Source organism: Dermochelys coriacea, chromosome 25, assembly GCF_009764565.3.
Source record: "Dermochelys coriacea isolate rDerCor1 chromosome 25, rDerCor1.pri.v4, whole genome shotgun sequence".
Classification (NCBI taxonomy): Eukaryota; Metazoa; Chordata; order Testudines; family Dermochelyidae; genus Dermochelys; species Dermochelys coriacea.
Window position 1 is genome coordinate 1,124,575 of NC_050092.1, and position 24,419 is coordinate 1,148,993.

At 43.6% G+C, this 24,419-nt stretch overlaps 1 protein-coding gene and 1 long non-coding RNA gene across 12 annotated transcripts in view; one reads left to right on the plus strand and one right to left on the minus strand.

Annotated features, from left to right (window-relative positions):
* The window catches only part of RANBP3 (RAN binding protein 3), a 174,536-nt gene that overhangs the window by 110,825 nt on the left and 39,292 nt on the right, over positions 1-24,419 (plus strand). For 8 of the 11 annotated variants that reach the window (XM_038383710.2, XM_038383717.2, XM_043502860.1 and 5 more), the window contains 6 exons: positions 6,931-7,050; positions 12,155-12,258; positions 15,382-15,460; positions 16,921-17,023; positions 17,961-18,085; positions 19,960-20,080. In XM_038383710.2, the coding sequence (XP_038239638.1) occupies positions 6,931-7,050; positions 12,155-12,258; positions 15,382-15,460; positions 16,921-17,023; positions 17,961-18,085; positions 19,960-20,080 (652 nt within the window). The remainder of the gene's footprint in view (positions 1-6,930; positions 7,051-12,154; positions 12,259-15,381; positions 15,461-16,920; positions 17,024-17,960; positions 18,086-19,959; positions 20,081-24,419) is intronic. The other 3 variants (XM_038383718.2, XM_043502856.1, XM_038383711.2) reach the window with 1 other exon arrangement.
* Positions 1,045-24,005, minus strand: LOC122457502. Its single transcript, XR_006277061.1, has 3 exons — positions 23,995-24,005; positions 18,608-18,612; positions 1,045-1,416 (listed from the first exon to the last, which is right to left on the minus strand). It is a non-coding gene; the product is annotated as an uncharacterized LOC122457502 (long non-coding RNA).

Below are 24,419 nucleotides of genomic sequence, written 5' to 3' on the forward strand. Positions count from 1 at the left end.
TTAAAACTCGGGGTATCAAAAGTGGGGTTATCACCAGCTTCTTGTATGATCCCAGCAGCTATAACCAGGACCTCTTTCTTAGTAAAGTACAATTCTGGGGATTCACTAGGGCGCTGTTCCGTCAGGTGGAACAGTTTACGTAACTGCCTGGCTGACATAACCACCTTCCTTAATTCCTTCACTCAATTCCATCTCCCTACATCCACGTCCAAATTCTCTATGGCATTCTTTATTACAGCCTAATCAGAAGCATTAATACAAGTTTGGGCTACTGCCTCATAGTCTGCCACCCTCCGCACAGGTCATTGTATCGATTGCACTGTCTCTAATGCATACATGTATCTCTGTGTAAAGAGCCCCAACATCTGGGCAGCCGCCCATATCTGTTCTGAGGTGAGATCAGTAGTTATTGTTACTTCCTCCCTCATTTGTCTGTTTCCAGTGCCTTCAGGGAGGGGATCTGTTTTTATGACTGTTTTGTTAATTATTGGAGCAATGGGTTTAGTGAGCTGCATATCTGCCCCCAAACTCTGTAACTCCCTTTTCAAGGAGGCATATGGCACTTCAGGGAAGGCATTGAGGGAGGGGGTGGGGTATAACCCGTGATCTATTGCCTTGGGATCGATCCAATTAGCCCTGTCCCAAGTATCATCCGAGGGGTTTGAAGAATCCCCAGAGTCTGCACCTACACCGGCTTCTATCCCTTACTGCTGCCATGATGTCCCTATGGGCTCCAACATAAGTTTTAGTTTTTCTGTCTGTTTGCAGACTTAATGGTCACTGGTTGTATAGACCCAGTCCTGTTTTTCATGCAGGACCATTCTAACTGCTGCCCTGGGCATCTCCCAGTTTCTGCTGCAAGGTAGTCACTTCCTTAGTTAGCTTGTCTATTTGCAATTTCCATTGTTCACACACACCTGCTTTTGTCTGCAGGGCAATTGCAGTCTGTAATGCTGAAGCTGCACGAGCACACTGAGATAACTTGGCTCAGGTTAAGGCATCTCTAACTTTTGCCAGCTCCAACTGACAACTCTCCAACCTGGAATAACACCAACCTCAAAAGATTGTTGGCTTTCCATAATGCCCGGCTGGCTGCCGCTCTGATAGCATCTTTCTTTGGTTTCAACTTCATATACACTTCAAACCCCTTACAAGAAGATTCAGGTGCCTCTTTTCCCTGGAATGCATCCTGTCCCCATGGGCACAGACCTTGTTCTGCTACCCATTTAGCAAGGAGGGTGGGCTTCTCAGCTAGCCCCCATCCCTGGGGTCCCCTTCCTTGGTGTCTGGGGATGGCCATTCTGCCACTAAATTGCTAACTTTGGTAAGGCAGAAGGACATCAGTGTTGTATCCTGCTGTGATTTACTGTGTTAGGCTCGATTGATTTGGTCCAAACAACCTTAGGGTGCCCACATCTCCATCAGTTCTGTCACCCACACAATTTGGGGCCTCCACCCCCCTTCCCAGGGCAACAGCAAAACCTCACATGTTTTATTATCAAGAAGAAACTGCAAAAACTCAAGGTTAGCTTGTCCATTCTCTTCCAGTGCTCATAACTTTGTGAATATATGTCTGTTCCTGTTAATAATGCTGCAGCTGATACTTTTCTCTTTGCCTGCCTCTATCAAGGTCAAATTCTCCTGACCCTGTAGTTTTGTTTCCAAATTATGGTGGCTGAGCATCCAGGGTGGCTCTAAGTCCATACACAAGATGGCTGAGAGTCATGTCAAGTCCAGGCGTCTCGTTCCATAAGGAGTAAATATATGATGCCATGTTAAGTATGGAAGTAGCACTACTTGATCACTGTTACTGAGACTATTTACTCCAAACTCAGTTTTCACGTTTTTTGGAATCTGAATATTTAGGCAGAAAGATTTTAAGTCTGAATTATTTGATTTTTGTATCTATTTTTAAATGTTTAAAATTGTGTTTGAAATATCAAACCTAAATCTCAGTTTGCTGCAAACTAAGTAGATTACTTCTTGTCCTAGCCTTGGTGGACATGGAGAACAATTGATTATTGTCCACTTTATAACAGCCTTTTACATATTTGAAGATTGTTCTCAGGTCCCCCATCAGTCGTCTCTTCTCTAAACTAAACATGCCCAGTTTTTCAACCTTTTTCCTCATAGGTCATATTTTCTAAATTCTACATTGTTTCCTGTCTCAATTTTTGATCCATCACCATACTTTGTGTCACACTCCGTGACTACTTACCTGCTTTAGTTATTATGAGAGGACTTGTCAAAGGCCTTTTTGAAAGTCTAAATAAATTATAGAGACAAGATGGGTGAAGCATCTTTTATTGGACTAACTTCTTCTGTTGGTGAAAGAGACAAGTTTTTGAATTTCCATAGAGCTCTTTTTCAGGTCTGGGAAAGGTACTCTGTGTCACAGCTAAATGCATGGTGGAACAGATAGAGTTAACACCGTTGTGCAAGATCATTTATAGTCAAGTGGACAACAGCCATAGAACAAAGGAGGATTAGTGAGTTACAGATTGTTGTAATGACCCATAAATCCAGTGTCTTTATTAAGTCCATGATTTTTGGTGTATAACAGAGTTATAAATTTCAGTTTCCAAGCTCTCTGTCAGTTAAAAGCCTCTCTCTTTCACCAACAGAAGTTGGTGCAATAAAAAGTATTGCCCTCACCCACATTGTCTCTCTAATATCCTAGGACCAACATGGCTACAACACTACAAACATAAATAAATTATGTCAGCTACTTCTCCTTTATCCACAAATCTTAGAATATGGGGAAGTCCCCACAGGGCTGGAAGATGCCTAATGTGCCAATATTTTAAAAGGATAAATAGGATGACCTAAGTAATGATAAGCCCGTTAACTGGGCATTGATCCTCCAGGCAAAATAATGGAATAGTTTTTGAAACTTAATAGGGAATTACAGGATAGTAAAAAAGTGAATTCCTATTGACATGGTTTTATGGCAAAGAGGTCACATCAAAGAAACTTGATAGCAGGGGAAGAAAATCTAAAATGATTGCTGGTAAAGTCTTCAGAGATGCAAAAACTGGTGGAGTGATAAATGACAGCTTAATTGCACAAAGTGATCTGGATGGCTTGATAAAGTGCTTGCAATCAAAACTGTTTTAATAAATTCACAGGCAAGATCATAATCTATGAACAAAGAATGTAGGTTGTACTTACAGGATGGATGGCCTGTATTTTGGAAAATAATGATTCTGAGAAGGAATTCGGGGGTTATGATGGATAACCAACTGAACATGAGCTATCAGTTTATAAGCAGGGAAATGTTGAGTAGAAGTGAGAAGGTGATATTACCTCTGTAAATGACATTAGTGAGACCATTACTGGATCCTGTGTCTAGTGCTGGTATCCACACTTCAAAAAAGATATTTAAAAATTGAAAGAGTTCAGAAGAGCTATAAGAATCACTTGAGGTATTGAAAACCTTTCTTTATAGTGAGAGATTGAAGAATCTGTCTGTCTAGTTTATCTAGGAGAACAGCAAGAGGTGTCTTGATCACAATTTATAATAAGTACTCACATGAGGAGAAGATTTCTGATAGCAAGGGGTTCGTTCTTTAGTCAAGCTAACAAAGGCATAGGAATATTTAATAAGGTGTAAATTTTTAACAGTTTGGGTTATTAGCCATTGGAACACCTTACCAAAGCTTGTGGTGGATTCTCCTTCTTTTGAAATTTTAGAATCTATATTATGAATGTCTTCCGAAAAGATTCTCTAGCCCAACCACAAGTTACTGCGGTTGTTGCCAGAGTTTTTGGGTGAAATTCTATGGCTCCTCTTATGCAGGAGATCATTCTAGATTACCATAATGATTGACTCCATTCAGGAATTAAAATGTATTAATCTATATCTTTTTTTTTCCAAAATGACCTGGCACAATATTATTGGGGGATTTACACACACACGTTTACAGTGCATGTTATAACAAAGTGTAAAGGCCACCTCTTTGGTGTTTACAGCTACTTCTGTCTCTAGCCAGACACCCAGCTTTCTTCCATGTGTTGAAAGGGTTGTGGCAGGTACATTTCAGTGGCAAACATGTGGTGACATTGCCTCCTAGTGCAATCACATTGCTCTCCGGTCAAGAGGCATATAGAAGAGCACGTACTGAGAAACATGTCACCAGAACTTTAAGATTGCAAAGATACGCACTCAGATGTTAAAAATGCCAGAATAAAGGTTGTCAGTGCAACCTTAATTTGGCCCTCCGTGCGTATACATTGATAATCTTATCCCACATCATGTACAAAATCTGTTGTAGAGCCAGGAATAGAACCAGCTCTCCTGTGTCTCAGTTCAGTATCTTAAATATAAGAGAGCATCCTATTTCTTCTTGCCATTTTGTGCCTCATTCAGTGTCCATCCTGTATCCTTAATTGAGGGGGTCTGTAGAACAAATAGTATATAAAATGTAATTATATTGTGTCATCCTCTGCGGCAGTGTGTTTTGTGGTTGTGAAATTCACCCCTTGCCACCAGTGGTGCAAGTAGAAATAATTTCTTGCCAGTACTGCACTCATGAGAGGGACACACGGGGGGCACGTGACCTTCCATGTGACTCCTCCCCTGCCCCCCACGCTCTCCCTGTCTCCTCCAACATCCCACTTTGTATATACAAACATCAACATGCTTAACTACTCACTTTCCCCACACATATGTAATATTCAGTCGGTTTATATGGAATATGGGAGTTGGGTGAAATGAGCCATTTCAGCATATGTATGACATATTAAAAGACAAATTTTAAGTAGAACTGTATCCTAAACTGCTTTATGGTACTGTACCCAAACATTGCATTTGAATGGGGGATTCAGCTTCCTTTCTAGGAACAGAACAGACTCCTGAAACTCTTTCTAGTCCACAAAAGTGGTCCATAGTCATGCAAATAGTCCCATTGTCTTCAATGGGATTGATCAAATGATTAAGGGTTTACAGGATTAGGTTCCAAATTCGTAAATTGTTCTGGATGAGATTGACAATGCCTGAGCTGTCAGATCAGAATGAGCTTCATTCAGATAAAGGTGGGCAGATGTGTGATATGTCTTAGCTCTGGTGATAAGATGAGGAACATATTTTCAGTGAAGTTCCTGGCAGATTCCTGAGGCAGCTGGTTTTAGGCCATCAGTGCCTGGCATTCTAATCTTCACTTATAGTTTTCTCACCCACAAAGCTGGAAAAGGAGGCATTTGTTTTATTTGTTTTGCTGCTCCAGTTCCAGTTAGCAAAATGCATGTTAGACTAGTTTGGCTGCAAAGAAGAATTCTAGGTACACTGGGGACAACACCTGATTCCCATCAGGCTGCAAAACTGGGCTGACATCAGAATCCAAATATCTTCTGGTCAGTGCAAGCAGAGGCATTTCTCTAATGATTTGGATTTGATGTGATGCAGTATGGATGTCATGGATAATTCAGACCAATGGGGAGAAACAGAATCAAAAATACTCTTTAAACACCTTCCATCCCCCCCATCTCTCCCCTCTTGAGGAGTCCTGACCAATGTAACAGCATGATACATGTGATGATAAACTTAAACAAAGCTTTTGTTTAAGTTTGTTAGCATATGTATTATGCTGTTAAAGCCATTTAAAGAATGAATGCCTTCCCTAGCTGCGTTCTGCTCCTTTAAGGAGCAGAGCACAGCCCCACCCCATCCGGGTTATCCCCTTATGTTATCAGTGGTTCTCTAGATGAACTATTCTATCTGGTCCAGTCAATATTTGTATTGGGGTCCCATTGTTCATGGAGGGTAGATCCATCAGTGGTGATTAGCCAAGATGGTCAGGGATGTAGCCCCATGTTCTGGGTGTCCCTAAACGTCTGACTGCCAGAAGCTGGGACTGGATCACAGAGGATGGATCATTTAATACACTGCCCTGTTTTCAGAGTAGCAGCCGTGTTAGTCTGTATCTGCAAAAAGAACAGGAGTACTTGTGGCACCTTGGAGACTAACAAATTTATTAGAGCATAAGCTTTTGTGGGCTACAGCCTACTTCATCGGATGCATAGAATGGAACATATAGATATACAGAGAAAGTGGAAGTTGCCATACAAACTATAAGAGGCTAATTAATTAAGATGAGCTATTATCAGCAGGAGAAAACTTTTTCTGTTTTTTTGTTTTGTCCCTCTGAAGCATCTGGCACCAGCCTCTGTTGGAAGACAGGATACTGGGCTTAGATGGACCATTGGTCTCACCCCGTATGGCTGTTCTAATGTTCTTACATTAATTGCTGATTTATTGTGGGTTTTTCCTATCATTATCCATAGACAAATTTTATAGTAACATTGACATGTTCATAGAATCATAGAAGATTAGGGTTCAAAGAGACCTCAGGAGGCCATCTAGTCCAACCCCCTGCTCAGAGTGGGACCAACTCCAACTAAATAATCCCAGCCAGGGCTTTGTCAAAGCCGGGCCTTAAAAACCTCAAAGGATGGAGATTCCACCACCTCCCTAGGTCATAGAATCATAGAATATCAGGGTTGGAAGAGACTTCAGGAGGTCATCTAGTCCAACCCCCTGCTCAAAGCAGGACCAATCCCCAACTAAATCATCCCAGCCAGGGCTTTGTCAAGCCTGACCTTAAAAACTTCTAAGGAAGGAGATTCCACCACCTCCCTAGGTAACCCATTCTAGTGCTTCACCACCCTCCTAGTGAAATAGTTTTTCCTAATATCCAACCTAAACCTCCTCCACTGCAACTTGAGACCATTGCTCCTGGTTCTGTCATCTGCCACCACTGAGAACAGCCTAGCTCCGTCCTCTTTGGAACCCCCCTTGTTCCTGGTGCATAGCATTAATGAAAATTATTGGAAAGGGAAAAGTATAGTTTTGAACAAAAAATGTTATTCAACAAACTGATCTAATTTCTCTAGGCTTAATTTTTCTCCTTTTTCCCCCCCTCCCCCCTTTAGGTGAGAGAATGTCAGAAAAATGAGTCTAACAGTACTTCAGAGGATGAAAATGGCGAGAAATCAGAACACAATGCACAGCAAGCATTTGTATTTGGGCAAAACTTAAGAGACAGAGTTAAGGTATATACTTAATCAGAAAAACAAAGATTATGTGATTGAATTTAAATGAAAGTAGCTACTCCAGGTGAAAACTTTAAAGTGAAAACATCCAGTATAAAAAGCTTGCTTCTGAGTCCTGGGAACAAAGTGATGGCTTGGGCTTAAAAAGCCCAGAGTTTGTTCCCTTTTTGTGTGTGATGGGGTGTGTTTTTGAAAACTCCCGTAATTCTAGTTTGTTCTTTGAGTGCTTGCTCATGTTGATTCCAAATAGGTGTGTGCACGCTACGTGCACAGTCACCAGAAGATTTTCCCCTAGCGGTATGCATTGGTTGGCTCTGGAGCCCCCTGGAGTCGTGCCTTCCTGGTGCTATATATAGAGTCTTGCTGACCTCCGGCCTCTTCAGTTCCTTCTTACACTCCAGCCAACCGCCACAGATGGTATCTCTCTTGCATCTGCAAGTGCTGCCATAGTGGTCTTACCGTTTTGTCCCTTTATATAGTTATACTAGTTTGTTAATCAATCTGGGTATACTTATTATATATTTAGTTTAGTGTAGTACTTTAGTGTACTTCTTTCCTGTCCTAGGACTGGACATGTCTCAGTCTCCAGGATTTAAACTGTGCACGGCTCGCAATAAGCCTTGCCCAAGAGCGACCCTCACACTTCTTGCTTGAAGTGTCTGGAAGGATCCCATCAATAGGAGCGCTGCAAGATCTGCTGGGGATTTCGTCCCAGAGCTCAAAAGGAGAGGGATCAGAGGCTGAAGTTCCTCCTGATGGAGACAGCCCTTCGTCCCCACTCAGCGAAGTTTAGCTGAACTGGCACCCAGCACATCCGCAATGGTGCAAAGTTGCACTGGCATTGACGAGGGAGACCTTTACACCAAAAAAGGACTATGTCTACAGAGTCTCGACACTGGCAGGGCTGTCCGGTACATAGAGGCTCTGCTCATGGCACTGCTCTCAGTCACCGGTGCCACGCAAGAAGCAGAAGAAAACTGACAGCGGGTGCTCATCCATGCCGAGGCCAATACCGCAAAAGGACTTGAGTGGAGTGGGACCCGCACCAAGCCACTCAAGCTCCGCACTATCCAGCACGGCACCAATGTCTCCGGCCCCAGTGAGAGATCAGTCAGGTCTGGTGCCAATTGACTCCCCTCCTCGGGAGAGCTGTGAAGAGACACTGGAGCTGCTCTCCAGACCTGAAACTTCTGAGGCAGCTAGGGAACTAATAGCCTTCACGGAATCGCTATCTCCCACCAGGCGACAGTGTGCACTGGGCCCGAAAGCGCTGGCACCACAAAGATTCCTGGAACCATCCTGAGGGAAACCAGCTATGGTGCTGCACCGGTCTCCTTTGCCCAAGCACCACTCCCCAGTACCGTCCGGGGGCAAGCCAGCTATGCCGCCACACCAGTTCTCCCCTTTGGCCTGTCAGTGGCCCCTCGCATGTTCATCAAGTACATGGCAGTCATCGCAGCTTTCCTGGGGAACCAAAGGGTACAGGAGTTTCCATACCTTGACAACTGGTTGATCAAGAGCCTCAGCAGGGCTCAGGTAGAGGCACATACAAACCTAATAAAATCAATTTTTGACAGGTTAGGTCTGCTGGTAAATGCAAAAAGGCAACCCTCGCTCCCACTCGGAATTCATAGGGGCAGTTCTAGATTCAAGACAAGCATTCCTATTAGAGTCTCGTTTCCAGGCTTTATGCTCCATCATAGAAGACCCCAGATGATACCCTACCACAGTGACACAGAACTGCCTGAAGCTTCTGGGGCACATGGCCGCCTGTACATATGTAGTACAGCATGCAAGGCTGCGGCTCAGGCCTCTCCAGTCTTGGCTGGTATCCGTGTATCACCCAAGCCCAAAGTGCTTGGACAAGGTAGTTGCACTTCCCCCACTGGCCATTGAGACTCTCCTGTGGTTGCTCAATCTTCAGACGGTCTGCACAGGAGTGCCCTTCTCCAGACCTCAACCCTTGCTGTCTCTATTTACAGATGCATCAGTGATGGGGTGGGTGCGCATCTAGGGAGGCTCTGGACTCAAGACCTCTGGTCCCAAGCAGAGCTCTCACTTCACATCAACGTCAGAGAGCTAAGAGCAGTATACCTGGGCTGCCAGACCTTCCAAGCCCATCTGGAAGGAAAATGTGTATCGGTCATGACGGACAGTACAACAATGATATCTTGTATAAATAGACAGGGTAGAGCATGCTCCTTTCCCCTATGCCAGGAAGCCCTCAAGCTGTGAGAATTCTGCATAACACACTTGATACATCTAGAAGCATCTTGCCTTCTGGGATCCCAGAACAAGTTGGCGGACCATCTGAGCAGGTCTTTCCACAACCACAAGTGGTCCATTCCCCCAGACATCCTGAACAGCACCTTCCAATGATGGGAAATTCCCCATACCGACTTGTTCGCAACAAGATATAACAGGGAGTGTCTGCAGTTTTGCTCCTTCCTGAATCACAGCTTAGGCTCGATTGCAGACACATTCCTCCTTCCCTGGAAGGACCATCTGTTCTATGCATTTCCACCCATCCCACTCGTTCACCAAGTTTTCCTGAAGGTCAGAAGGGAAGGGTTGTCTTTGATATTGATAGTGCCAGCCTGACCCCATCAGCACTGTTGTACCACACTCCTAGACCTGTTGGTGGAGACCCCAATCAGCCTGCCCCTAGTCCCAGACTTGATCACTCAGGACCACAGCCACCTTCAGCATCCTAATCTCAAGTGTCTCCATCTCACGGTATGGAAGCTCCGTGGCTAAACTCTTTTGGAGTTGGCTTTCTCAGGATCTGTTAGAGAGGTCCTCTTTGGTAGCAGGAAACCATCCACTAGGGCCACGTATATAGCTAAGTGGAAAAGATTCTCAGATTGGTCAATGCAAAGGGGCACTCGACCTGTGCAGTCATCAGTATCCGTCATCTTCGACTTTCTGTTACACCTCAGGCAGCAAGGTCTGTCATTGTCGTCGATAAAAGTTCACCTGGCTGCGATTTCAGCGTTCCACCCAGGCGCTGCTGGCCAATCAGTCTTCAGTAACCCTATTGTCAGCCATTTTCTTAAAGGACTAGATAGGTTATACCCTCAAGTGCAACAACTGATCCCTGCATGATATCTGAATCTGGTGCTATCTAGACTAATGGGGCCCCCATTTGAGCCCCTACCAACATGTTCACTACTTTACCTTTCCTGAAAAGTAGCGTTCCTGATGGCTATAACTTCAGCCAGGAGGGTATCTGAACTTAAGGCCCTGACATCCAATCCTCCATACATGATCTTCTATAAGGACAAGGTCCAACTTTGACCTCACCCCGCCTTCCTTCCGAAGGTAGTCTCTTAATTCCACTCAAATCAGGACATTTTTTTTCCAGTCTTCTACCCAAAGCTGCACACCAGCAGCCGAGAGCAAAAGCTCCATTCCGTCGATGTCAGAAGGGCTTTGGCTTTTTATATTGAAAGGATAAAACCATTTCGAAAGACAACTCAGCTTTTCTTGGCAATAGCAGACAGAATGAAGGGAATGTCATCATGGATCATGTCCTGTATCTGAGCATGCTACAAATTGGCAAAGATACCTGCCCCCACACTGACAGCACACTCCACAAGGGTGCAGGCATCCTCGGCAGCTTTCTGGCGTAGGTCCCAATCCAGGACATCTGTAGAGCTGCAACATGTTCTTCAATCCACACCTTTGCTGCACGTTATTGGATTACACAGCAAGCCAAGGACGATGCCGCATTTGATAGAGTGGTGCTATGATCTGCGACACAATAAACTCTGACCCCTCCTCCTAGGAACTGCTTGGGAGTCACCTACTTGGAGTCGACACAAGCAAGCACTCAAAGAAAAAACAGTTACCTAACTTTTTGTAACTTGTTTTTCGAGATGTATTGCTCATGTCCATTCCAAGACCCACCCATCTAGCCCTCTGTTGGAGTCAGCTGGTAAGAAAGCACTGAAGAAGCAGGGTCCTTTATATTGCGCTATGAAGGCGGCACTCCAGGGGCTCCAGAGCCGACTGACGGATACCGCTGGGGAAAACTTCTGGCCACTATGCACGCGCACACCTACCTGGAATCAACATGAGCAATACATTTCAAAGAGCAACAGTTACGAAAAGATTCCTAGATAAGTAACCATTTATTCTGTCTCCTGGATAAGCAGAACAGTATTAATCATATGAAATGAAATTAATACTACATTTATATTAGCTTCCTATTTCAACTTTCAAACTATCATGAGTTCCTTTTGTTTGAATACATATACAAGGCATTATTTTCTAAAGCAGCCGCCTAGAGTGTATTTGCAAATCCTACATTTGTGCAAATTGTGGACATTAGGGCAACAAAATGGTAACCATGTGCTTAAGCTTTGATTTATATATGCAAATGCAGGATTTGTACACAGAAGTCCTTTCTTGTAAAAACTAAGAACACCCACTACTGGTATACAAATAACCTCTGGGGTATTCAGTGCTGTTTGGTGTTTCTTCTGAACTGCTGAGTTGGGAATGATCTCGTCTCCTTTTCCACTGAGCCTCCAGAAGTCCCTCCTTGCCAAATCCATGCAGTACAGGTTCCAAGGGTGTTGCAGGGGCAAGAAGAGAGGACCTGGGGCAAAGCAGGCTTATACCTAAATATAGGCTAATTGAATTAGATTAACAAGAGGTATTGACAACCTAAAGAGAGGGGGTTTATGCAAGCATATGGGGTGAGTGTGGCCAGTGGGAATATGTGGCTCCTACACGACCTGACTGGAGGGAGGTTGGCCAGAACTACAATGGGAGCAAAACAGCCCAAAAAGTACGTAACTGTGATAGATTTAATAATGACGGAGGAAAGGTTTTTGAGTATAAACCAATATAGTTTTAAAAGCAAACCTGCTTGAAGTTATCCCTGGTTCTTAATTTAGCTATATATGGATGCAGTACACTGGCACACCTATAGAATGCAGCTTTCAACAAGGAGAAATTTGTTGTAATGGGAAATACACTTTTTGATCTTACTGTTAAGAGTGTATATGAGCGCAGGTACATATTTTGTGAGACAATAGGTCTGATGATCTTGGTTTTGGTATTGTTAATTGTGTATAAATGTCTGTCTCTTTTGTAGTTGGGAAATGAAAGTGATGAAACAGCTGATGTACAGAATGCTGGGCTTCCAAGTTCGGAAACGCCATCGGCAACAAACTACTTTCTGCAGTACATCAGTTCCAAGTAAGACTGCAAATAAATTCAGAGCAACTTACTTTACTGTAGTATATGTAGAGCGTTAATAGTAGTGTTGCTGTCTACGAGAGGCAGGGTTCCGTTTGAACTGGGTTGGTACCCAGCACTTTCTTGAGGCTGCTACCCAGTTCTTAGGACTCCTAGCTTTTTGTTTTTTAAAAAATACAGTATATTATTAGTTCTTATGGATGCAAAGGATAGTTTCAGGAGGTGCAGAGTGTGACAAATACAGCCTGCCTGAATTTGCAGAGAGCTTGAAATGAACTCGGCACCAAGTATTGCCAAGATCGTCTTCCACTGAAGGGATACTCAGAAAGCTGTTCAGGCTGCATGGATCTGATTACCCTATGACAGCTAACAACCAGACCACTTTCATCTCTTAGTTTAACTATTAACTCCTAAAGAATGAATGATGGCAAGAACTGTGAAGCTGGTTGATAAGAAACCTAAATTAACTGGTAGTTTTTCTAAATGAGGAAGGAATTGGAAAGAAGAAATTCAGGTGAGAAATAAGGTGCAAATTTTTCTCAGTAACTGACCATGGAACAATTTACTTAGGGATGTTGTGGATTCTCCATCACTTGAAGTCTTCAGTATTGAATGTCTTTCTGCAAGAACTGCTCTAGCTCATCTAGAAGTTACAGGTTTGATGCAGGAACCACAGGGTGAAATCTGTGGCCTGTGTTATTCTGGAGGTCAGACTAGATCATCATATGCTCCCTTCTGTCTTTAAAATCTGTAAATAACTCTGAAATGTGTGAAATGCCACATTCCTTTTAGTGAGATATTGATTCAGATGCTCAGTGATAATTTAAGTGTCATCATTGCTCGTTATTTCACTGCTGATCAAAACAGGCAAAAAAGGAGAGGGATGATCTTATATTTAAGATCAGCACAACCTGCAAATGTGTGACCTCTCAATTTGGTGCCACCAGTGGATGGTGGTTGACAATACCACCACTTTCCACACCCTCCAATTCTACCTGTGGAGCAAAAGGCCCGAAGGGAAGGAGTAGAGCAGATAATTCCCATATTTCTGACCAAAGTAGCAGGGGTCACCCTACTCTGGTGGTGGATATAGGTCCCAGCTGCTTCCTGGCTGCTGCTGGTTCCTCTGATGGAGATTGTCTGCAGACTGAAGCAAACGTCACTGCAACTGTGATGTTTTCAAGTTTTTCTTTGCAACCTTGAAAACTCTGTGGTAGCCATGAAGAAATATAATTAGATTCTGATGCTGTCACATGACTGGTAGCAGGACCTGCCTTGGCCTTAATGTGGTCCTGCCTGTGTATGTCTCTGAACCCACTGAGGGCCCTATTAAACACCTGTGATCTAGATTGGGCATCTACACAATCTACTGAGAGTGATGTCTCAAGTTGGCACAACTGAGTGTGTGTGTGGGTGACGAGCTTGAGAATTCAACTCCTTCTCCCTGATTTGAGCCCTGACTGAGGCAGAGCAACAGACTTAGTATTTCAGACTTTGGAGAGACAGTGATGGTTGCATGACTGATTTTTCTTCAAAGGCTTTATTGTGCGTGTATGTTATATCAATCTGCATTTAACAGAGAACAGCTTGTGTTTCATGGTGAACATTTTATCTGCAAAAGGCTCTGCATGCATGTTGTGTATTTACAGTTCTTCTAGTATGTGTCAGTGTGGATCCCACTGTTGTAGCACACATTTCTCATGCACGTGAGATTAGATTCTTTTGAACATCAGCGTTCATCGCTGCTGTACATGCACCTTGCGCCCTCTCATGCAAGAATAAAGATTCCTGTCATTGCAATCTATGTTACCCAAGATAAAATAAAACCAGGCTACACTAGTGCAGACTTGCCATGGGTCATTAGGCCATTTGTTGGCATGCACATATGTGATGCTGCTTGCCAGACTTCACCTGCAGCCCTTCAATTCTGGCTCAGGTCAGTCAGCTGGAACTAGTGCTCTAGACTGTAGGAGGTGCCTGAATACAGCATCTTTAGGGCCCTACCAAATTCACAGCCATGAAATATGTGTCACCAATGTGAAATGTAATCTCCACCTGTGAAATCTGGTCTTTTGTGTGGCTTTACCATATACTGTTAAGATTTCACAGGGGAAACCAGCATTTCTCAAACTGGGAGTCCTGAGCCAAAAGGGAGTTACAAGGGGGGGGTCACAAGGATATTTTAGGGGGGTTGCGGTATTGCCACCCTTACTTCTGCACTGCCTTCAGAGCTGGACGGCCGGAGAGCGGCGGCTGTTGACCGAGCGCCCAGCTCTCAAGGCAGCATCCCGCCAGCAGCAGCACAGAAGTAAGAGTGACCATACCGTACCATGCCACCCTTTCTTCTGCACTGTTGCCTTCAGAGCTGGGCGGGCAGAGAGTGGTGCCTACTGACTGAGGGCCCAGCGTGGCAGGCAGGCAGTGCAGAAGTAAGGGTGGCAATATATCGCCATACCATTCTTACTGCTTTGCTGCTGCAGGCGGTTGCTCTGCCTTCAGAGCTGGGCTTTGGGCCAGCAGCCACCGCTCTCCAGCTGTCCAGCTCTGAAGGCAGCGCTGCCGCCAGCAGCAGTGCAGAAGTAAGGGTAGCAGTACCGTGACCCCCCTACAATAACCTTGCAACCCCCCACAAATCCTTTTTGGGTCAGGACTCCAACAATTATAACACTGTGAAATTTCAGATTTAAATATTTGAAATCATGAAATTTACTATTTTAAAAATCCTGTGACCACGAAATTGACCAAAATGGACCATGAATTTAGTATGGCCCTAAGCATCTTGCTAGACCTTTTGATACTGGATAGACTCTTAGGATACACTAGGTGATGGTCAGATTTCTCAGTGTAATTTAAACATAGATATTTGGAGGCTAGTACTCAGAAAAAATCTCCCATTATGATAAAATACTTCTTTATTCTAGGAGAAAGTGTTTGGGGACATTAAGTCCCATAACCAGTTATTGCTGTGTTGCATCCTAATTAATCAAACACACACTTGTTTCATAGTTTTATTTAACAGAAAACTCAAATTCAAACCAGTGATAATTCCTTCCTTGTTCTTGCAATTTTAGTGATTATGGAAACATCTGTTTGCACTATATTAATGAAAACATTTCTCTCCAGTTTAGAGAACTCAACAAACAATGCAGATGCTTCCAGCAACAAATTTGTATTTGGACAGAACATGAGTGAGAGAGTCTTGGTGAGTGTTAGTTGCTTATTAAATGTAATATTTCTTTGAGTATTATCCATGTGATATGAATGCCTCATGCATGTCTGGTCAGCAGTGTCTCTTGGGGCTGCACATGAGTCTTAAGTGTCTTTGTGGCTCCCACCCAAGGACATTCAGATGAGTGTGTCCCCCCCCCCAACTGCCACTTGATTCCTTCTTACCACCCATGGCAGTGAGCCAGAACATAGCACTCTTTGTCCCACTTGCTATAGCAATCTTCTCCCCTGAAACCTTCTCCCTTGCTAATGACTATTGTCAGTCTAACTTAGTGAACTTTTTCGTAGTTAATAGTTCAGGATAGCTGTATGCCACCTTGGCAGTTTTTTCTCAGTCTTGCATTTGACTGAATAGTTGGCACCAAGGCTGGCTGTTTTCCAACTTGTTAATGAGGCAGAGACTTTGGGTTTTAAACCCCTAGAGCAGTCTTGTGTCAGTTACTGATGGCCACACAAGGTGCCTGATCTCTGAGAAGGCCATAGCCTTGACCGATGAGATGTCCTTTTCCAGCAGGATCCAACAAGCCGGGACTGCCACATGAATCTGTGCTGCTTAGAGCAGTCCATGAAGGTGACTTTGGATTCAAATTACCAGGAACCCAGTTTGTGATGAGAGTGATCTTCAGCTAAGGTGCCCAGATCCCTCAGCGCTCTGGTGAGCTGGGACTCTGCACCTCTGTTCCTTGCCACCAATAACAGTGCAATGAACTTGACTCCCTCTGTGTGCCACTCACAGTTCCCAAGATTGAGCATTTTGGCTACAGCAGAGCTTGCTTCCCTCTCCCAGGGCTCTTTCTGCTCCAAAGAAACATCTGGCACCATCACTCCCACTCAGAGCTGAGGAGGGAGAAGATGAGTCACATAAGTCTCCCTTGCAAGGGATTCCAGGTCCAATCCATGTAGCATCAATCTATCTGGTGGAGAAGCCAGCTATCTTGATGCCAAAAACACATTGCATGATTCAGCACCCTCAGCTTCCACCCTGACACTACAGAATTACCAGCTGCTGGTGCTAGTGTGGTCTGCATTGATAGCAAGGAGTCCATTATTTCTTTTTCAGTGCTATACACCACCATCATGCCATGCTAGCACCCCTCCTTTCCGCATCATCAGGTCAGTCAGAGTAGTCGGGAGTAATGCTACAATTTGTACTAAGGAAATATGTACTCCAGGGAGTACCAGATATGGGTACCTTTATAAAATTACTAAAGATGGAGGACTGCCTCAAGAATCACATTAGCGTTCTATGTGATCCGATGAAGTGAGCTGTAGCTCACGAAAGGTTATGCTCAAATAAATTTGTTAGTCTCTAAGGTGCCACCAGTCCTCCTTTTCTTTTTTGCGAATACAGACTAACACGGCTGCTACTCTGAAACCTGTTGTTTTGTTTTTGCAAATCCAAAAGTTCATCTATTCTGCCTCTTTTCCCTACAGAGCCCACCAAAATCAAATGAAGCTGGTACAGAAAGTAGCAAGGAAAATGCTGCTACAGAATCTGGCTCTGAATCTTCTTCACAGGAAGCTACTCCAGAGAAAGGTAAATAGTGGAATATTTTTTAGAACTAATTCTTAGAAACAGTGTTCTGTTACTGCTTGTGTTATGCCTAATCCTTGTTAAGTGCTTGCAGTTGGGGTTTTATTACCATATGAAAATATAAAACCTCCCCATGCCTTTATTATCCCTTCTACAACATTTTTTTAAAAAGTGGAGGGGGAGGTTCCTTGCTCCCCTCAAGGTCTGAGTGGGGGGTTATGTGTTAACAGCCCATCCAGGCTGCTCTAGCACTGCCAGGGGTACTATTGTTCACGGCATGTGGATCAGGAGTATCTCCAGCAGTGTGAAAGTGGCAGAAATTCGGAGGGCATATAGTCAGCCCTGTTTTATTACAGAAGGTTGGTGGCAAGGGATTATTTGTATTCTGTTTTATAGTTGCTGGATGTAATGTAAACTGAACCTAAGTAAGTAGTGTTTATAGTCAGAGACTATAAAATAAAGGGCTGCATTTTTAAATGCAGGCATGTCTGTGTCACCTGTAGCAATGCAGACATTAATGTTGCACTGTAGAGGTGAGCATAAGTATCTGTTTTGCACAGATTTTGCAAAATCCTTAGAGAGACTCAGAAAATTTATGGACCAGATTTTCAGTGTTACCAGTATCTGTGTTTGGGAATTTTTTCCCCCTCTTGATTATGGTTTTAAGAAAAGAAGAGGAACCGTTCCTGAAAAGACAGACAAAACTTTCTTCAGACTTCATATCCATTTCTAGATCCTGATACCAGCACAATTGGCTGGGCACTGAGAACCTGGCAAGATGACAGTTACACAAGACAGTTATGCTCCAGAGGAAAAGCATATTAACTGGTAGCTTATTCAAGTAAATGGCAGGCTCTGTGTAGGTGCACATGGGCGTCCACCTGTATGACATGGATCTATGTGACTAATTCCCAAAATAAACTTGTAAAATGTTGTTCAGCTAATAATATTTCAGAATCACTGGCAGAGTCTGCAGCAGCCTATACGAAAGCAACAGCAAAGAAGTGTTTGCTGGAGAAGGTAGAGGTGATCACTGGGGAAGAAGCAGAGAGCAATGTGCTACAGGTAAGAAATTGGTCACACAATTGTCCTTCAGTCTTGTTGGGATTCATATGATCATCCATCTGTATTCATTCTATAATGATTGCTTGCCACTATTAATTTCCCATTCAAGTTCTTGCAACTCAGCTTCATGGCATCATCCTATATGCTTTCCTGTGTTATGTAACTGAGACAGGTCTTTTTGTTGAAATTGTTACTGCTCTTTATCTTAAACAGGACACAATTTAATGAACTATGGTTAGATTTCAGGATTCAGACAATCAAAATAAAAAGTCCTTCTCAAATCAATGCTGTTTCTCTAGTTGAGACTGTGGAATGAACCTCTAAGAACCACAAACGACACCACCTTATGTTCTAAGAGCAAGGTGCCCTTGCTCTTCAACTTGCCTTTCCTAATCAGACACAGTCCATGTCATGTATACATTTTAAAAAATTAAATACATAATTTAAAAAGATGCAACATAGTATATGTGACGGGTTCGGTCACAGAAACCCCCTTGGGACTGTCACCTGATGTGCTGAGACGTTCTCTGAGCCCGTTTTCTCCGCCAGTTTGGGCCTCCAGAACCCTGCCTTGTTGAGCCAGACACGCCAGTCTGCTCCAACACAGACCCAGGGTCTGAGCCATGCGCCCCAAAGCTGAAGAATTAACTGAAAACAGCTTAAGAAGTGCTCCTGTCTCTAGCACCCAGACACCCAACTCCCAATGGGATCCAAACCCCAAATAAATAAGTTTTACTCTGTATAAAGCTTATATATGTATATGTCCACCCTCTACAACACTGATAGAGAGATATGCACAGCTATTTGTCCTTGCTAGCTATTTGCTAACTTGTAAGTAAATTAATTACTTACTCTGGGTTAATTAATAAGCAAAAGTGATTTTATTAATTATAAAAAGTAGGATTTAAGTGGTTCCAAGTAATAATAGGCAGAACAAAGTAAATTACCAATCAAAATAAAAGAAAACACGCTAGTCTAAGCCTAATACATTAAGAAACTGATTACAGATGAAATCTCACCCCCAGGGATGTTCCAGTAAGCTTCTTTCACAGACTGGACTCCTTCCTAGTCTGGGTCCAATCGTTTCCCCGGTTCAGTTCTTGTTAGCTCCAGCTCAGGTGGTAACTAGGGGATTTCTCATGACTGGAACCTCCTTTTTTCTGTTCCACCCCCTTATATAGCTTTGGCACAAGGCAGGGATCTTTTGTCTCTCTGGGTCTCCACCCGTCCTTCTGAATGGAAAAGCACTAGGTTTAAGATGGAGTCTAGTACCAGGTGACATGGTTACATGTCCTGTGAGACCCCAAGCCTTCATTCTTCCTGGCCTGACTCGCAGGAAGGCTTGCAAGTAAACAGAGCCATTTACAAGCAATTGTCATAGTTGATGGGAGCCATCAAGATTCCAAACTACCATTAATGGCCCACACTTCGCATAATTACAATAGGACCTGAGAATTATATTTCATATTTCTAGTTTCAGATACAAGAATGATGCATTTTATACAAATCGGATGACCACACTCAGTAGATTATAAGCTTTGTAATGATACCTTACAAGAGACCTTTTGCATGAAGCATATTCCAGTTACATTACATTCACACTCATTAGCATATTTTCATAAAGTTATATGGAGTGCAATGTCACAGTATATTTTGAGGGTTTTAGTTGCCAGAGAGAATATAAGACTTTAGTTTCCAGGGTATTAATCCAGCACATTTTAGAAGCCTGAAATTTCACTGTAGTAAATACCTTTGAAATCTATTAAAATGTAGATTGGGAGATTTTTGGTTCAGTAATTATGATATATTCTGTAATTATAGTCAACCATTACATTAAAGAACTTGAGCAAGAAGGCATTTTTTTCCCCCCCCAGATACAGTGCAAGTTGTTTGTGTTTGATAAGAACTCTCAGTCTTGGGTGGAAAGAGGTAGAGGACTTCTGAGACTCAATGATATGGCATCAACAGATGATGGAACATTACAATCTCGACTAGGTAAGATGAGCTGAGGGAAGTGAATTATTAGTATGATATTCAGTGTTACTACCACGAAATGCTTCCTTGGTAGTTGGAGGCATCCACTTTGGGTTACTGTGTCTAATCATAGCAGTTTTTTTTAAAAAAAGCAGTAAAATTTGAAGTTCATGTCAGTCTCCCAGGATGGCCCTTCTGTTGCACTTTAATGTGCATATTAGAGCTTGTCTGAAAATACCAGTTCATTGAACATGAAACTTCTCTGCAAAGCAGTTGGGTTTGATGGAACCCTCCCAGCTTACCAGCTGTTGAGCTCCATCATGCAGTCTGCCCCAGGACTGAATACCGCAGGTTTCTTGGGTCCATGCCTCTGCGGCAGCCCCCGCCATGCAGTCTGGGGACTCTCGGGGTTTCCAGGCTTACTGCTGCAAAAGCCTAAACTGGGAGCCTAGGAGTCCTGGGATTGGCTCCCAGGGTCTTCATCTCTAGGGCAGCCCAGCCAAGTGGACTATCCCAGGGCTTTAGACTCCTGGGCCAGCTGGCTCCCTTGGGTGCCAAACAGGCCAGGAAGCCTTGGGGTCAGTAGCCCTAGGCAGTCTGCCTGGCAGGGTTGCCCAGAGGTGCAGATACTGGCAGCCCTGGCAGCTGCTGAGTGAAATTGAGAATGTCAAGGATGTCAGTTTGACTCAGTGAGACACAAGGTCTGTAGCTTCTCTCACCAACAGAAGTTGGTCCAATAAGAGATATTCCCTCATCCACCTTGTCTCTGTATTATCTAGGGACTGACATGTCCATAACACAGCGTACAATTTCACTCACTGTCTGCTGGTTCCAGGGAGCAAATTGCATTTCTGAAACATCGTGTGTTGGTGTTTCTGTAACAAATATTTCTGGGAATTTCCAGTTTGCTTATGAGCCAGAAATCCTGGATTTTGGACAGATCTAGTGTAGATTTCCTAAAGCGAAGAGGGGAATCTCTTTGCAGATTTGGTGCAGTGATCGCCAAGCTGCTTGTTATCCCACTGCAGGTAACACATTCCTAAAAGCATAAAGAACATAGTAATTTCTGTTGAATGTTTGTCCTTTAAAATCAAGCAGGCGTCAGCAATTGGAATATTGGCAGCTAGAAGTTCTTATAATATCCTGTATATCTAATCACTTAACCACATATTTACATCTATAGAAAAACATGACTCTATAACTTTGTCTCCTAATATCAGCCTTCTCCCAGGTTTCCCTATGGTTGCTAATGCGTAAACTAAAAGTACAGCTTGATTTAGGGTAGAAAATATCATTCCTGCTTCCGTGGCATTGCTATGCAGCTGCATATTTTGTGCGGGTATATAATGTAGCTGCTTAAAGTTGTTGACATCTGTGCATTAGGCTGTGGCTGTTTCTTAAACAGCTAACTGTGGATTAAGTGATATATAGTGTACTTTTCTCTTCCTTGATATAATAAAGGCATATTAGTGACTAGGTTGAGCAGAGCTTGTTTAATGATTGAAAAATAAATCGAAGTGCTCTAAAATCCACGTGTAGTCATGTTGTTTAGTAAATTGCTGTGCCTCATTGGGCCATGGGGTAGCAATTAGCTGTACAAATTTGGGTAACTTAGTTAAGTGGATCCTGAGATGCAGTACCTGGAGTGGGAGATGAGATTGATGAATAAAATTTTCCAATTTTTGTAACTTTTTTTTGCACCTATCTGTGGCTCAAACTATGGCACTAATCTGCACCATCCTGTGATTACCTGACCAGATTGGACCTTTTTTCCTCCTCCCTGTGGCCCTCCAGTCTGACGAAGAGTATGAAGAGGCCACTGAGGCGGGCAGAGCTGATAGATTAGTTGGTAGCAACATGTGCCCAAGAAACCACCACAACGGATGCCCATCAGTCATGCCCTTCTCACTACGACCCCTTTTTTTCTTTTTCTTTTTTTTAAAGGGAATTCGTTGCCAACAAATGTTGTTAGCACAGGCTTAAGGTTGCCAAGCACTGCCTTGTACCCTTCCAGAATTTGAATAGAGTCACAGAGTAAGTCCAAAAGGGGCTATTACATCATCTAGTTTGACCTCCTGTATATCACAGCCCATTAAATTTCACTCAGGCACCCCAAAGGGTGGCTAAACTTAAACCTTGGAAAACCAGAAAATACAGAGTTAAGGTAACTTCTCCTACACAACAACCCGCCACTCCCCAACATTAACCCTGTCCTATTCAAACAATGCCACGGCTTGACCCTGTCAGAGATCATGAGACTGTTCTTCCTGAGTATGCAAAGGAGAGGGGAAAGTATTAAAGTAATGGTGGGAAGTGGGAACTCTTAGGCCTTGTCTTAGAATCATAGAATATCAGGGTTGGAAGGGACCTCAGAGGGTCATCTAGTTCAACCCCCTGCTCAAAGCAGGACCAATCCCCAACTAAATCATCCCAGCCAGTGCTTTGTCAAGCCTGACCTTAAAAACCTCTAAGGAAGGAGATTCCACCTCCTCCCTAGGTAATGCATTCCAGTGCTTCACCACCTTCCTAGTGAAAAAGTTTTTCCTAATATCCAACCTAAACCTCCCCCACTGCAACTTGAGACCATTACTCCTTGTTCTGTCATCTGCTACCACTGAGAACAGTCTAGATTCATCCTCTTTGGAACCCCCTTTCAGGTAGTTGAAAGCAGCTATCAAATCCCCCCTCATTCTTCTCTTCCGCAGACTAAACAATCCCAGTTCCCTCAGCCTCTCCTCATAAGTCATGTGTTCCAGTCCCCTAATCATTTTTGTTGCCCTCCGCTGGACTCTTTCCAATTTTTCCACATCCTTCTTGTAGTGTGGGGCCCAAAACTGGTCACAGTACTCCAGATGAGATCTCACCAATGTCAAATAAAGGGAAACGATCATGTCCCTTGATCTGCTGGCAATGCCCCTACTTATACAGCCCAAAATGCCATTGGCCTTCTTGGCAATAAGGGCACACTGTTGACTCATATCCAGCTTCTCGTCCACTGTAACACCTACGTCCTTTTCGGCAGAACTGCTGCCTAGCCATTCGGTCCCTAGTCTGTAGCGGTGCATGGGATTCTTCCGTCCTAAGTGCAGGACTCTACACTTGTCCTTTTTGAACCTCATCAGATTATTTTTGGTCCAATCCTCTCATTTGTCTAGGTCCCTCTGCATCCTATCCCTACCCTCCAGTGTATCTACCTCTCCTCTCAGTGTAGTGTCATCTGCAAACTTGCTGAGGGTGCAATCCACACCATCCTTCAGATCATTTATGAAGATATTGAACAAAACCGGCCCTAGGACTGACCCGTGGGGCACTCCACTTGATACTGGCTGCCAACTAGACATGGAGCCATTGATCACTACCCGTTGAGCCCGACAATCTAGCCAGCTTTCTATCCACCTTATAGTCCATTCATCCAGCCCATACTTCTTTAACTTGATGGCAAGAATACTTGGGAGACCATGTCAAAAGCTTTCCTAAAGTCAAGGAACAACACTTCCACTGCTTTCCCCTCATCCACAGGTCCAGTTATCTCGTCATGAAGGCAATTAGATTAGTCAGGCATGATTTGCCCTTGGTGAATCCATGCTGATTGTTCCTGATCACTTTCCTCTCCTCCAAGTGCTTCGGAATTGATTCCTTGAGGACCTGCTCCATGATTTTTCCAGGGACTGAGGTGAGACTGACTGGCCTGTAGTTCCCTGGATCCTCCTCCTTCCCTTTTTTAAAGATGGGCACTACATTAGCTTTTTTCCAGTCTTCCGGGACCTCCCCCGATTGCCATGAATTTTCAAAGATAATGGCCAATGGCTCTGCAATCACATCCGCCAATTCCTTTAGCACTCTCAGATGCAGCGCATCCGGCCGCATGGACTTGTGCTCGTCCAGCTTTTCTAAGTAGTCCCGAACCACTTCTTTCTCCACAGAGGGCTGGTCACCTCCTCCCCATTCTGTGCTGCCCAGTGCAGTAGTCTGGGAGCTGACCTTGTTCGTGAAGACGGGCAAAAAAAGCATTGAGTACATTATTTTTTTCCGCATCCTCTGTCACTAGGTTGCCTCCCTTATTCACTAAGGGGCCCACACTTTCCTTGACTTCCTTCTTGTTGCTAACATACATGAAGAAACCCTTCTTGTTACTCTTAACATGTCTTGCTAGCTACAACTCCAAGTGTGATTTAGCCTTCCTGATTTCACTTCTGCATGCCCAAGCAATATTTTTATACTCTTCCCTGGTCATTTGTCCAATCTTCTATTTCCTGTAAGCTTCTTCTTTGTGTTTAAGATCAGCAAGGATTTCACTGTTAAGCCAAGCTGGTCGCCTACCATATTTACTATTCTTTCTACACATTGGAATGGTTTGTCC